Genomic DNA, 15160 nt, shown 5'->3' with positions numbered 1-15160 from the left:
GTTATCATTAAGGTTCTGCCAGTGGGAGCTCCAAAAGAAATGTTCAAGGCTAAGGAAAACAATCTGAGCCTCAGAAATAGGAACCTCGTTGTAAATACTGTGTTAATAAACCTTCTTAAAAGCAGTTTTAAGAGCCAAAAAACGTATCCTCCCTAGATCTTGACCTAAAATCTAACCAGATAAAAGATACTCTGTGTTTTAAGCAAAAAAGTGTCACTAAGGGTGTGTTTGTAAGTATTATGTTTCACAGATACTTGAATTCGGGGAAAAGCAGAGCGATTTAAAGAGAAAACAGCAGGTTCTGAGCAGGCGTGTTTCCTGATCCACAGAATTGTTAGTCAAACTTTAAGTCGCTTTCCAAGTATTTTTTTTTAGCTAATCGAGCCTGGAAAGGCTTTCTGTGCGGAAGCTACGGCTAACTCTGACAAGGATTCGTTTTATCCCAGACGGAGGAAAACCCCTCGGAGAGTCTGGGTGCGATTCCCCGAGTGCGGGGTGCCGGGATGCTGCCGGGGGAAGGAGCTGCGTCCGCCCGGAGCGAGGGGAGTGCCGGGGGTGCCGAGAGGGCTGTGCAGGAGCGAGGGAGCTGCCCCCACAGGAGAGAGGGGGGCCCTCACCGCCTCCGAATCTGCGGGAAACTGAGGCAGCACCGCCGCCAAGAGCCTCGGCTGCGAGCGCGGGGGACTCGGCGCCCGAAGAGGGAGGCGCTGCGGGACGCGCCGGCTCTGGAGCTTGCCGAGGCTCGGGCAGCGGGACCCAGAGCGGCGGAGGGACGGAGCATCGCGGGGAGGGCAGCTCGGGAGCTGCTCGGTTTTCCCCGGTCCCGCAACGCTGTCCCGGCAGGGGGCCAGCGCGGCCGGACAGACAGACAGGTCCGGGGGCAGATCTGTGAGTGAGTACGGACCGTCCAAGGACAGTGCTCAGTCCACTGACGCTGCCTGACCGCCCCAAGGCTTAGCGGGCTTCTAAAAAACTACGATTTTGTTGTCAAGGCGCATTTAGAGAGTATTTTTTAAGAAGTCGGATGTTCAAAGCAAAGCGGGGCTGCGGCCGCACAGCGCAGGTTCCCGGAGACAGCCTAAGGGCATCAGCCAACACAGGTGTCCCCGGGCACGGCTCGGATGGACGCGTCCCGCGTGCGGCTGTGGACGAGGGGGATGTTCACGAGCTTGTCCCGATGGATTTTAGCGTTCAGAGGGACTCGCTTCCATCCCGGCTTTCCCACCAGCCCGCCCCGCCCGGCCGCTGCCCCGGTGCATAAAAGCGTGAACGACTGGCACCTTCGCTGAGAGCGCCGGGGCTCGTCCTCTGCCGCTCACAGGGGACCCGCACTGCCCATCCCTGCCCATCCCTGCCCGTCTCTGTCCGTCCCTGCCCATCTCTGTCCGTCCCTGCCCATCTCTGTCCGTCCCTGCCCATCTCTGTCCGTCCCTGCCCATCTCTGTCCGTCCCTGCCCATCTTTGTCCGTCCTTGCACATCTCTGTCCGTCCCTGCCCGGTCCCGGGGAGCCGCTGCTCCCGCCAGGTGGCGCTGTTGCTCAACGGTGGCTCCGGGCCGGGCCGGGCCGTGCCGGGCAGGGCGGCGGCAGCTCCGGGGATGCTCCTGGGACGCGGAGCCACCGCGGGCCCGGCGCGGGGCAAGTCGACGCGGGGCACACCGCGGCCGCGGTTCCCCCGCCACTCTGCCCCTCCTAACTTTGTCTTTTCGCCTTTTCCATCATCCTTGGGAGTTGGGGCACTGTTAAGGCCGGAGACCCCCGCGGAGGGCCCGCCGGCCGCGGCCGCTCGCTGTGCCGCCGGCTCGGGGCCGCGCTCCCACACGGCCCGGCCGGAGCGCCCCCCAGCGCCCGGCCCGGCCCCCCGCGCCGAGCGCCCGCGGGGCGGGAAGGGGCGGGGCGCGCGGCGCGGAGCGGGCGGCGATTGGCTGAGGCGCCTGACGGACGGGCGGGCCCCGCCCCCTTGGCAATGTCTAGCGCGCGCCGCGCGCCCCATGTAGGCAGTTATTCCGCTGGGATAGCGCGGCCGGGGCGCGGCGGCATGGCCGGGGTCCCGATCTGCGCCCTCCTCCCGCTCCTCGTCGGCGTCTGCGGCGCCGTCACCGGCTCACGGGTTTATCCCGCCAACGAAGGTGAGGTTTGCCGGCCGCCGGGCTGCGCGTTCTCCCGGCGGGGCGCCGGGGGCGAAGTTCGGTGTCCCCGGGCGGGCGGCGGTGCCGTCCCGTCCCGTCCCCGCCCCCCCCCTCCGCTCGCCGCCGGGACGGCGCTCGCCCCGCGCTGCCCCGGCCGGTCGCTGCCCGTCCGGCGGCCGCGGACCTGCCCGAGCGGCGCTGCCGGGGCCGCCCGCGGTGCCGGCACAGGTGGCGCGGGGCGGGGCGGCCGCCGCCTGCCCCGCGCGTCCCCCCGCGCCCCGGGCCGCTGCCCCGGGCGGGCCGGGCCGCCGGGCCTCAGCGCTCCCTCCAGCGGCGCCGGGGCGGCCCCCGATCGCAGGGCGGCCCATGAAACCGGTTCCCCCGGGAGCGCTCGGCGGCTCCGCGCCGTTCCCCGGGGCCCCGGTTCAGCCCGTTCTGCGGGACGGTCCGGGGGAAGCCCGCGGCCGTCCCGAGGTGTGGGCGTGGGGCGCCGCTCGCCTCGGGAGCCCCTGCCAGCTCTGTCGGTGCCCAGCCGTGCTCTCGGAAAGTACCGGCTCTGAGCCCATCGCCGGCTGCGGGCGCGCTGTCCCGGGCGGCGGGAGGTGCGGTGCCCAGCGCCGGGGCAGCGCTCCGAGAGGCGCTCCGGTGTGTCGCAGGTGTGCCGGGACCCCGCCGCTCCCCTCCGCGCCCCTGAGCGGCTCCAGCGAGCCGGGAAACGAACGCGCGATTCCTCAGAGGGAGTTTCGAAGTGTTTTTAAGAAATTGACGCGGTCGGAAATAACATTTCATTTCAAGTGGAAGGGGGATGCGATCGTGGTCCGCACATATGGAAACGTTCAGGTAAACCATTCATTTTAATATTGCCTTTTGGCAGCTGGAATTTAATATCTTTTATTTGTACCTTTCTGCAGTTACCTTGCTGGATTCCAGATCAGTTCAGGGAGAACTGGGGTGGATAGCAAGTCCCCTGGAAGGAGGGGTAAGTTTTAAACCGCTATCTGATCAAAAGGGTAAAGGGGGTGATTAGTAACTTTCAGAGAGTCCTAATGGCTCGATTATTGTTGATTGTGGTGAGGAGGTCAGATTTCTTCCCTGGCTTACCAAGTGAATTACTCTTTGTTGGAGAAACTCTATACTCCCTTTGGATAGTTCTGTCATAGAATAAGTGGAAACCAAAAGGGCAGAAAAGAGGTTTCAGAATTAAGAGATTGGTTGAGGCATGGTCTTAGATGCCTGTTTAAAACTGAAATACCAACAAGAAATGTGATCTGCTCACTGAATTGGCATTCTTGACTGCAATTATTTTATCTGTGGACTGTCTCGGCTGGGAGATGTTCAGGGCAATTGCCGTTCTATTTCTGGATGAAGGAGTAGGGATCAATAGACACGAAAGACCTTTTGTTATGATGGGACAGCTGTCCTGTTTCAGAGTGTAAACATCGTGTGTTTTGGCTTCTGAACAGATAAATTGCAGCTCCCAGTGCTTGACTGTGATTCCTTGAAGTTTCTTTATATGTAGTTTTACAATTGTCCTGTTGAACAGACGGCTGCTCGAATGCACTGCCCAGTGGTGATGTGATGACGTTAAGAGGTTCATTGCTGGGCTTAGAGTCCCTTTGCTTAGAGGGCTGCACACAAGGTAGCTTTATTTTTTGGTTTGGCTTTATATTATTGGATTCTCCGTGCTGCTCCCTCATCTGTGCCCCGACCTGCAGGGTGCCCAGTGCGTCTCTGGGAAACTCCTTCGAATGTTGGACTCTGGAGTTGCTGAGATCTGGAGGAGACTGTACTTCATGGGACTTTCTTTTAATAAGCAATTAGAAAGGCTTTTTCTTTCTTCATATGAACAATTTAAGGAAAAATGCCAGCAATGCACACTAAACATGAATGTAAAAAAAAAAAAATCCTTTTAATATGAAACGAGTAAAAGCAGCTTGGAATCCTTAAGCAGAAGTAACTAAGTTAAAGTGTTTGAAAAAGGAAAGTGCTGAAAGATCAGGACCTGTGCACACCAAAGCACTGGATTCTTCAGGAAACCTACAAATTTACTTTCTTTTTTGGTGTGCGTTCCCGCTCATAATTAGAAGAAGCAGAGCTAAGGAAACAGCAGTGAGCGGAAGGAATCCGAGGCTGCGTTGGCTGGTGATGCATTATGCATAAGCTCTGAATAACCATAACATGGGAGAATGGGGGATTGTTTTGCTCCCCCATTGTTGTTCTGGGTGAACTTGACTACAATCCTGGCTTGTGCTCTGCCTGAGCACACTGTGCTGTCCCCAAAACTTGGTTTTTCAGAGAGTGGGGATGTGATTGGCAGGCCTCTGGCAGCGCCCACGGTGCACATTCGGTGCTGATTGCAGGCAATTGCCCTCATCTTTTGACAGCGTGGAAAGGTACAGCTCTATCTCGGTGAGACTCGGGCTTCCCTGTTAATCCCGCACCCTGGAAATGTCGGTTAATGAGACTGGGTCTTTCGGACACCTCTCCAAGGGATATCTGTGCTGTGCATTAAAACACAGCCTAAAATACAAGTTTTAATAAGTCGGCAGTGGAATCAATGATGAGAGGACAGCTGTATATTATTAATGGCTCTTGGATTCCCCCTTTCTCCACATGTTTTTTCTGAAAGCACCATGCAAGCTTGAGAAGGAAAAATGTGTGCTCTTATTGTGGACGTGACTCGTTTCACTAAACCTACATACGTGTGTTCTATTTTTAAGCCTGTAGTGAAAAATTTAAGAGTACATGGTCTGTTTCTGAGATACAGTGCTTGGAAAGCATTTACTTTGCTTCATATGCTGCAGATTTATTTCAAGCAGCGGAAACAAACTCCTTTATCTTCCTGGGAAGAATTTTTCCTTCAGTGTTTTTCTTTAACTGTGTATACTTTGTCTGTTAAAAAAAGGTATTTTTCTAGATCTGAACCACACTGTTCCTGGGGTCTGAGTGTTGTGTGGATAAGAGGGCTGGAGATCAAGATAGTCATTTAGCAGTGACTAGCTATATAGTAGCCCCAGAGGAATTAATGAATTGCATTATAAATGTAATTAATGATTTACTCTTGCTTTTCACACTTGAAAAGCAGGTTTTGTGCCCAGAATGTTTTAATCTGCATCATTAAACTGTGGGAAGAGCTGAATTATAAAATTTAATTTCAGCTTGAAAGCAAAAAGTTACAGCTTTGACCACATACTTAGAGTTACAAGTCATTTGCAGTGGCTGGAAATTTTGGTCTGTAGGTTTTTTTCAGCTCTGTCAGAAAGATGCACTTGGGTTTGTTTTGTAATTTTGTGCCTTAATGAAATAAGAAGCCCAACTCTGTACATTTGTGTGCCGGTCAGCAGATGGGTGTGTTGAGAACACGATCCAAAAACTTGCTGAATTCAGTTGCTGTGTGTCTGTTGACCTCAGCGGTCTCTCTATTGAATCCTCTAGCAGCATCCTCCATTGTGTGAATGCACTAAAGGAAATCCCATCAACAAGTATTATTTCCCTCTGCTTCTTCCTTTCTCTTGTACCACACACAATATTGGTAGCGTAGGCAATCTGAAGATAAGCAGAATGGAAAGTGATGGATCATAAAGACAATATTGTAACAGTAAACTAGCTCTGTGGTGCTCTAAATTAAACAAGTCTGTCTTCTTACTAACAGTGTCTTACACTTTACATTGATAGATGACTTTTTAAGATATATTTCTTCCTTTTCTCTGGAAAGGAGTGACATGCTGAGTATTGATTTCCCCCCTCCTTCATTTTAATTTGCAGTTATCTCTAGGCAGCAAATAAAATATTATTCTTTCTGCTCCTAGTGACTCATGGTGCTAACTGCTGTCATTCTGTAAACAGATTCAGCTAAGCTGGAACCTTTTTAAGTAAAAATCACTTGCATGAGAGCAATCCTTGTGAGAAGAATGCAGAATATTATATGAGAAGCCCCTTCATCTTAAGAAGGCTTCTGTTTATCAAAGCTATGGCTTCAGTAGTTCTGAAAAGCACTTCTGAGAAGTCTCTTTAAAGTTCTTACTGTTTTCTAAGGATAATTTTATATGATTCATTGTATTGCCTGTAAACCTAGTCAGCATATCATTATCTAATATTTTTATAGGGAAGGATAAATTGAATAATATAAATTGAAGTGCTATGGTTTTGCTGGTTTTTTGGTTTGTTTTTTTTTCCTGGAAAGTTTTCTTTTCCTAATGCCCCTACTTTGCCTTCTCTCCCTGCCAGTACAGCACTGTGATAAACTTTCTTCTGTCTAAGAGAATACTTTGACCAATTTTTTTCAGAACTGTTGAGTATGTGTACTTTCCTTTTCTGAGTTCATTATGCTGAACTCCTGCATCTCCCCATTCTGTACCCACCTTGGATTGCATGTGTTGTTGTTGTTTCATAATCATGCTGCCTAGTTGGCACTTCTGAAGATGCCTGAACTTGATTTGAGGGGTGTAACTGTTTTGAAGAATGCTGCTATCCCAATCTTTCAGCACTTTCTCTCTCTGCTAACCTTTTTGGGATTTTGATAATATGAATTTAGCTGTTCCCTGACATTTACTCCAGAAAAAAAAAAAGAAAAAAGATGTGTAGTATTTCTCTTTTTACCTTCCCTCTAGCAAGAAACTGTTTAGATAACAAAGTTATGGTGGTGTTGCTGGTAGACTGACAATGTTGTCTCTTTACCTGTTTTTCCTTCTCTAAGAGCTACCCAAATCAAGGACCTGGTTCTCTGTAGACAGCTATTTCTGCTGCAAAATAGAATTTACTGAGTCTGTTTGCGATATTGGTAGCTCAGGAAAGTAGTTGGCAGATTAGAGGAATAATAAGGGATCGCTTAAGAGCTTTTTAAGTAAGTGGTAGCAATGCCTGAAATGTGATTGCCGCTCTCTCTGTGTGACTTAAGCCGTGCTGTGTCACCTGTTGGATATTCCCAGGTGCAAGGCAGGGTCCATGAGATACCTGCTGCAGAAAAAAACCACTGCAGGTCAGCACTGCTCTGTGAGTCTGTAAAGCTCTGTGTGTAGCCCTGCTCTAGGCAATGTGCTGTGGACTGAGCTGTACTGCAAATAAACCTGTCAGTTGAGGGAGCATTCTTGCATTGGTTCAGAGGGCCCTTAAAACACATGCTTGCTCCTCGAGGCATGAGGGGATTTGGAATTTGTTTCTCCTGAGCAGGTGCTTCCTTTAATGTCCAAGTAGTTGAAGTCCTGGTTGTGGCTTGGTCTGCTGGGCTGTTTTTTGGTCTATTTCACTGTAATGGGACAAGTGCATCTTATTTTTTTGTGAAGCTGTTGTTCCTTTTAATACTGATGTATTCTCCTCCTCCTTTTCCTCCCTGCAGTGGGAGGAAGTGAGCATCATGGATGAGAAGAACACTCCGATCCGCACCTATCAAGTCTGCAACGTGATGGAGCCCAGTCAGAATAATTGGTTACGAACTGATTGGATTCCCCGTGAGGGGGCTCAGAGGGTTTATATTGAAATCAAGTTCACACTAAGAGACTGCAACAGCCTGCCAGGTGTCATGGGAACTTGCAAAGAGACTTTCAACCTTTATTACTACGAATCAAACAATGATAAAGAGCGTTTTATTCGCGAGAGCCAGTTTGCCAAGATAGACACCATTGCTGCTGATGAGAGCTTCACTCAGGTGGACATTGGTGACAGGATCATGAAGCTGAATACAGAGATCCGGGATGTGGGACCACTCAGCAAGAAGGGGTTTTATTTGGCTTTTCAGGACGTCGGTGCCTGCATTGCTTTGGTCTCTGTCCGTGTGTTCTATAAGAAGTGCCCGCTGACGGTTCGGAACCTGGCGCAGTTTCCAGACACCATCACTGGGGCTGACACCTCCTCGCTGGTGGAGGTTCGCGGCTCCTGTGTCAACAACTCAGAAGAGAAGGATGTGCCAAAAATGTACTGTGGGGCAGATGGCGAATGGCTGGTGCCCATTGGCAACTGCTTGTGCAATGCTGGCTACGAGGAGCGCAACGGAGAATGCCAAGGTAGGATGAGCCATATTGAACTGTTCATTAGGGCTCAGTGGAATGCATAATTGAATCGGAGATGAGCGTAAATGGACCAAAGCCAGTGATTAGCAGCCCTCTGGGATGTGGTGGGACAGAGGGGTCTAATGAAGAAGTCCAATAGCTCCAGGTGGCAAGGCTAAGAATTATATAATGCAAAACAAATGATACTGCTGAAATAGGCAGAAGGTGAAACACATTTTCTAGCAGATGCCTAAATTTGATTTGGCTCGTGATAGTCACCAAAACGTGGATGACTGCAAAGCAGTGCAGTTGAGCTACTGTTATTTGAAGAGACAAATCTTTCAAGGGAACTTTGTTAAACACAGGAAATTCTGACAAAGTCAACTTTGGAAAATGCAGTAGGTTAAGAACCAGTCTGGGAAGCAGGACAGGAGTTTTAGCTGGATTACTTTCCCACTTTAGGAAGTGGAAATCTTTGGTGCTTTACTTGTTGCAAATTTCTAGCACCATTTCTAGCATCCATTTCTAAATACCCTTTGATATTTGACACTGCTGCCTTTGTTAAATATTTTCATTTCTCAGAGAGTCTCTATTGTCAGTTAAATAATAGAGGTGCTAGGATACTCTTAGAAATGCTAAAAGTCTCCACCCCACCCCACCCTCCCACACACACGCATACACCATCCTGTGTGCTGCAGAATTAGGGATTAAAGTTTGTATAAAAGAAAGATTTGCCTAAAAGAAAAAACCTCAATGCCTATATTCTCTTTGCATCCCTTTTCTGGATAAAGAAGCTGTAGAAGGTTAGGGAAGGAGAGAAGAGAGTTTATAAATAAAATATCTTTAGCCTCTGCTTTGAAAGTCTTGCTCATGTAAGCATAAATTAAGATCAAACTTAAATGGATTCTTGCACAGGTCACTGAGCTTAATTTTGCTGGGTGCTGAATTGAAGGTGCTCAGCTCCTTCTGGGATTTGGAGCCATGTTTTTAGAAAAGGTTCTTTGGAGTCAGTTGCCTCATCTTCATGTGTGTTTTACTAGAGCATTTTTATCATCTTGAGACTGAGAACAAGTTAGCAAAACAAGTAACTGGCTCCTTCTGTGATGGACTCCTAAGAGAATGGTGTCTTTTGAGTGTCCTACTTGATTTCTTTTAAATGGTAATTTACAGTCAATATGAAGTTCATTATTATGCACTGAAATTAAATTTTGGTAGGAAAGAACTGCAATGTGTGAACTTCAGCCTTAATTTACTGAGTTTTTGCTCTATGACAGAAGCCTAATCTGTGGCATAGTGGCAACAAAATTGCCATGGGCTGAAATTACAGAGGACTGAAGGATGAGCTGCACAGTGACAGGGCATCCTGTCTGGGGTAAAATAATCTGATTTTTCTTGGGTTTTTTTTTTTTTTTTTTGTTTTTTTTCATACTGTGAGATGGAAACTTGAAGGCCTATTTGTCATAAAGTGTATGAAGCTGTGGCTGTGGTACTGCCTGGGTGCTGCTGGGGAAGCCCAGTGGTGGCTGGGGAGATGTTCTCTTACAGCTCAATAACTTCTGAGCAAAGCTTCCTGACACCTTACCAGCCTGGGCTGTGAGAGAAGAAAGTGAAGTGGAGAAGCATTTATTGGTTTATTGCACAGAGATGATTCCACCTTCTCTTAAAGGCCTATTAGGTCAGCACTGGGTCACTCTGACTGACACAGATCATCCATTTTTCAGTGTCAAAGGCCCAGATGTGGTAAGCTAATTGTCCAACAAATCCTGTGTTGTTCAGGGGAAATCTCTTGAGGTTTTGCTGATGGGCAGTGGTTATAGTGGCATACTTTTTAAGCTTATTTTTGTAGTGTTGGACTAGACCTTGGGGATGACTGTCAGTTTACCTAAAGGCTCTCAGCTGCATCTGGAGATGTTTGGGCTCAGGAAACCCAGTTCTCCATTTCCCAATTAAGAGGAAGATCAGGTGATGCCATATTGACAAAGGTGTTAGAAACAGTCTGTCTCTTGGGCTCTGCAGAGTGAAGTTGGCCTGTGCTAGTCATTTTGAGAGCGTTTGAGCCAGCGCATAATTGAAAGTGCTAAACTCATTTCATCAGCTGTTACTTGTGGTTTCCTTTTCTCACATTTGCCATTCTCCAGCCAGAACAGTTAACTGGGAAGCTCCTCCTGATGAACTCATGAAGCTCACCAGAACTGTGCAGCTTCTCTACGGTTTCCAGCAGGCTGTTCAAGCAGTTTGGCCTTTGACACTACTGAATGAGGCTTCCCCTTTTCTTTCCACTCTTTGCTTAATCGTTCAGCTAATGTTCTGCTCTGACAGGTTTTTGGAAGGGAGGAGGAGGATGAAGTGCGAGGATTCCTGTGGTTTTGGTAGAGAGGACTGGGGGCAGGGGAAGAGACTGAGTTTGGGAAAGGCTGTGATGTGAAAGGGCGTTGGTGTGGGACGAGAGCTGGTGAGCAGGTTCCACCTCAATTGTTTTTCAATAGGTTGACTGTGGCAGGACAAATACAACAAAAGGTCAGAGGTTGTCTGTTTCCTCATCCATCTTCCCCTGTGATCCTAGGGTCGGAGTTAGGATTGATTAAGATCTTAAATGTTTAACAAAAGCTCAGTGGGCAGGAATAGCTCTGGCCAGTGGATTGGGGCTTTGCACTTGTTGGGAGACCCCCAGTCTATGTTGGAGCTCCTTGTCCTCTCCTGGGACCTGCTCCCTGCCACACAGTGCTGGGACAGACCAGTTGGCCCTTGAGTTGTCCTGCAAGCTGCTTCAAGTTCACTCACCCTCCCAACTTTTAAATAATACATTTTCCTTGAGATTCTTCTGCGTAATTTCTGATGTGTGTGTGGGAAGCGTAATGGAAAGCCTTTTCACATCCAAAGTTCTTGTAGTGGGAGTTAATGACTTTCTGACCTCAAGTGGGATTTTTGAAAAATTGTGTTGGTGGTATGGAGGTGTTTGAATATGATGACAAAAAACTGTCCTTTCTCTGACTGCTATTTTTTTTCCAGTTGACTTTATTGATGATGATTGTCTTACTGAGCATCTGTGTGTGCGTATGTATATATGCAAAAATGTGGGACAGGAAGGAAAAGGAGCAAAGTACTTAATCCATATTTAATTGGGAAGCTTCACAGGCCTGTCATGGCAATGGTTCTGCAAAATTGGTCCTGATAGTAGAAATTTTACGTGAGCTCTGTTTCTTTGCTTGCTGTAGCAACTTGTAGCTGTGAATTAGATGCCCCCCCAAAAAAATCCAGTTTGCTATTTCTACTACTGTTTATTCTCCCTCAAATGTTCTATGTTAGTGGCTATCCATTTAGAAGAATATGAATGTGGAACATTGTTGCTGGAATATGACTATCCCAAATAGTGGCACATCTCAAGGCTAAGGCAATTAGTGCTTTAGGGCAAAGCTGAGACAAAGTAATTTTAAACTTCACTTGTACTCATCATTGTTATGTAAATTGTTTTGTTACACATTAATAAAATGTGGTTTGGATTTAGTTACGATTTCCTTATGATAAAACACGTATCTTTCTAACTCAAAGGAGGAGGGGGGAAAACAAGCAGGAAGGGAGAAAAGACAGATTAAAGAAGCAATAGACTGTAGCCATCTGTGATGATTTTGATGCTGTGAAATTACAAATCTCAATTTTAGACCTGCCATTTAGTATAAATATGTGAGACAGTTGAGATTTTTACTGTGATATTGTAAAGGTTATGAGAGCCAACAGCTTTGTCTTCATCTACACTTGCTTTTTCTGAGTTGTGAATTGGCCAATTGGCAGAAAATCCAGTGTCATTTAAAATATGGCTCAGTCCTGGTTTCATATCACTGCTGTTTTTAGAATTTTCCTTCAAACTTTGATAAGAGCATCCCTAAGAAGTAATAATTTGAATGATAAGATTCTTTTTATCTCAGAGGCTTTGAAGAGTGACTGTGATCATTGAAAGCAGCAGTTCGGTTTACATCAAAAGTGTACAGTCTAATTATATGTTTTTCTGTGATAAGATTCTTGGATGGTGGATTTTTTTGAGGATGGGGAAGTAAAGTAATTTGTGTGTGCTTTCCCGTTTTAGTCATAGATAACTTTTTTGTCAAAATAGCACTGATGTACAGTCTGTCTGCACAAAAGGGTGATCAGAAGGGTGACTAAGACTGTGCAGATTTGAGATTTCAGAAAGATTTTTTTTTTTCAGGTTGATTATTTTTGGCAGGGGAAAAAAATGCACAGACCCAACATGTTACGTTTTAAAAGGAGCTAAGAAGACGGAAGCTACAGGCGGGGCCTGGGAGCGATACTGAAACACAGTCTGTCTGAACCAAATTTAGTTGGTTCTCTTCTCTGCTGATTTGGTTATGTTCTCATGTAGCTCAATAGATCTTCCAAGGGTTGCTCCCTCTGTGATTTTCTTGTACCACCTGGTGCATTTCAAAATCTGCATTTAAATGTCATTGCAGGAGCTCTATTGCTTTTCTCCTGCCTGGCCTCCTCAGAAGTCAAGTTACAGCTGCCAAACAATTGTCCCTTCATGTATTGCTTGGAGAAAGGCTGTGATTGCTTCCTTTTGAATTTCTGACTAGACTTCTGCTAGTACACAGGGGAGCAATATCTGGTTCTTATTCTGTGTGTTACTGGTGAAAAGCACAATCCTCAGAACCAAAGCCATGTGAGCTTTGTGGTGGTAATGAATTTCATGGTAGGTCTGGGTAGTCAGTCTTTAGTGGGACTTCCAGCCCATCTTCTGGTTTGTGTTCTTGTAGGATTAAAAAAAAAAAAAAGGCAATCCAAGACTTTCCAGACAACTCATCCAGTGTGTGATGGGTTCAGTATTTAGATCTTGGCTGGGTAAGGGTTATTATCTGTCTAATAATATGCTCCACTGAGCTTGGTCTTTATTGTGCTTGTGAGTAGTGATTAAAGAAATGCTCAGCAGTACTCTAAGGTCTTTTGAGACTGCATCAAAAAGCCCCCCAAACTTGTGAGATAAATATCTTATCTGGTTTCGTCCCATTATGTGACATCCTTTTCATATGTTGCAGGGAGCAGGTGAGGTCACACAGTTTTGTGAATCAGAGACAATTAACACTCCCATGACTAAACGGCCATTTTATGAATATTCAGAGCCTGCTTCACCTCCCTGGGAAGCAAACATGTTGGTTCCCTTCTCCTTCCTCCTGCTAGAGACTAGGGAAGCTCTCCCTGTGAATGGGGATTGGCAGCTGTCGGCCGCTTTGCCTTTTGCATGCAGCGAATTCCTCATTTACATCTTTTGTATACACCCTCATGCAAAGTAGCACACCCATTTCCCCATTTCACAAAGGAGATAAGAGCTTCCTTTGGAAACGCCAGCCAAAATCTTCTTCTGTTTATGCAGAGCTCAAAAGATTTGGATTTTATGCAAATGAATTCTGTTTTGGTTTTTTTGAGCTCTTTGTTTAAGAGACAGTATAATATTTGCTCAGTGTGCTCCTCATGTCCTGACCATGGCTGGTTGGTGCTCCTGGGACAGAGTGCAGCTCCCTTCCAGCTGCTGTGTGGAACAGCGCTGTGCTCAAGCCCTGAGCACCGCTAAAACGATGCCTGGGAGTGGAAGCTCCACTTCTCATGCCTGGAGGGGCTGCAGGCCCTTGGGTGTCATCTCCAGATGTTCACCAGTGATGACCAAGCTCTTCTGTAGCTGCAGCCTCAGCTGGGGGGATGATGAGGTTCAGGAGGTGGGGTCCCCTCCGGGCTGTAAGTGTGCACTTAGGGCATGAAAAAGCAGCACTACAGTTCTGACATTTCCTATGCTTTGTGCCAAGTACCTGCTCAGGCCTGGGCTGGTGCCCTTCCCTTTGCTGTCTGGGCTGGCCTTGGCCCATGGTTATGGTGTGGTGAAAAGGGGCTCCCAGAACTTGGGTAAGTAAACATGTAGAAATGCTCTGCTGTCTTTATTTATTGAATGAAAATAATCTGTGAGAAAAGTTCTGCTTTCTTAAGCCTCATGATTATACGAGAACCCATATTTTATTTTATTTTTGGTTTTAGTGGCTTTCTTTTCTTTTTAACTTCTCTTTATTTCAACTTTACTTAAAATTGCCTTTGGCTTGAAATAAAGCTGAGGCTCATTAAATGCTCCCAAAACATAGGCTTGTTCAGAATGGATTTGTTGAAAGGTTTATTGATATAAGTTAGAACACATGCTGCATGAATGTACTGTATTTCTTTTAAGGACTGGTTTTCATTTTGTGTCTTTATAAATCAGTGTTACGAAATTGGGATCCCGATCGTGTTGGGGCTACATCCTATAAGAAACAGAAGGAAAAACGTGGTTGTGGGGGGTTTTCGTTTTTGTTGGATGTCCAATTAGTGTTTAACTTGAAGGTAATTTCACAGGGGTAGTAAACTGCGCAGTGTGAAACCTGGTGGTGTAATTAAATGGAGGAAAGGCTCTTTAAAACAACAAAGGAACGTGCAAAAACTTTGCTTTTGTCCTAACAGTCACCCAGAAGGGGAGGTCATGCTGTTCAAAGTGCAATATGGATGGGCTATTAAGGTTTGGAGGGAAAAAAAAGCAAAAAAAAGCTATACTATACATTTGGTATTTGCTTTGGCTCATTTAGTCATGGATGCCTAGAAAAACCTCCATTTACTGGTCTGCTTTTTCTACTTCCCTTAGATGGGTGGGTTTAAATCTCACTAACTTTGAGTTAATCTGTACAAACTCACTGAAGGAGGTGTGCTGGGAAAGAGGCTTTATATTCACTGGGGGCCTGGTGCTGCACAGCTCAGGCTGCAGAGGAGCAGCAGGTTCAGCAGCCTGGGCTAACATGGGGTCCTGGGCAGGAGGAGGAGGAGGCAGGATGTTCCTGAGCTGCAGCAGCCGGAGGATGCAGGGATGAAGCGAGGAGGAGGAGGCAGGATGCTCCCGAGCTGCAGCAGCCGGAGGATGGAGGGATGAAGCCTGGATAACTTTCCATAGGCACACCAGATGTCTGTGACTGAGATAAAGGCTGAATGTAGTGTCCTAGCTGCAGGTAGCTTCTGCCCCTCCTCACTTGTC

General features: G+C 47.2%; 1 protein-coding gene across 4 annotated transcripts in view; it reads left to right on the top strand.

Moving 5' to 3' along the window:
• The first annotated feature begins 2009 nt into the window (after nucleotides 1-2009).
• EPHA4 (EPH receptor A4) overlaps nucleotides 2010-15160 on the top strand; it is a 105548-nt gene continuing 92397 nt past the window's right edge. For 3 of the 4 annotated variants that reach the window (XR_001331765.2, XR_015773450.1, XM_088061086.1), the window contains exons 1-3: nucleotides 2010-2128; nucleotides 3040-3107; nucleotides 7464-8127. Coding sequence is in view for 1 of the 4 variants with exons in the window: in XM_088061086.1 (XP_087917212.1) it covers nucleotides 2038-2128; nucleotides 3040-3107; nucleotides 7464-8127 (823 nt within the window). In the remaining 3 variants the exon portion in view is untranslated. The remainder of the gene's footprint in view (nucleotides 2129-3039; nucleotides 3108-7463; nucleotides 8128-15160) is intronic. The other variant, XR_015773451.1, reaches the window with a different exon arrangement.

This window comes from Pseudopodoces humilis, chromosome 11 (assembly GCF_049639895.1).
Source record: "Pseudopodoces humilis isolate 2021_Gansu_Grassland_sample_001 chromosome 11, ASM4963989v1, whole genome shotgun sequence".
NCBI lineage: Eukaryota > Metazoa > Chordata > Aves > Passeriformes > Paridae > Pseudopodoces > Pseudopodoces humilis.
This window is presented reverse-complemented; position numbering and strand designations above follow the sequence as displayed.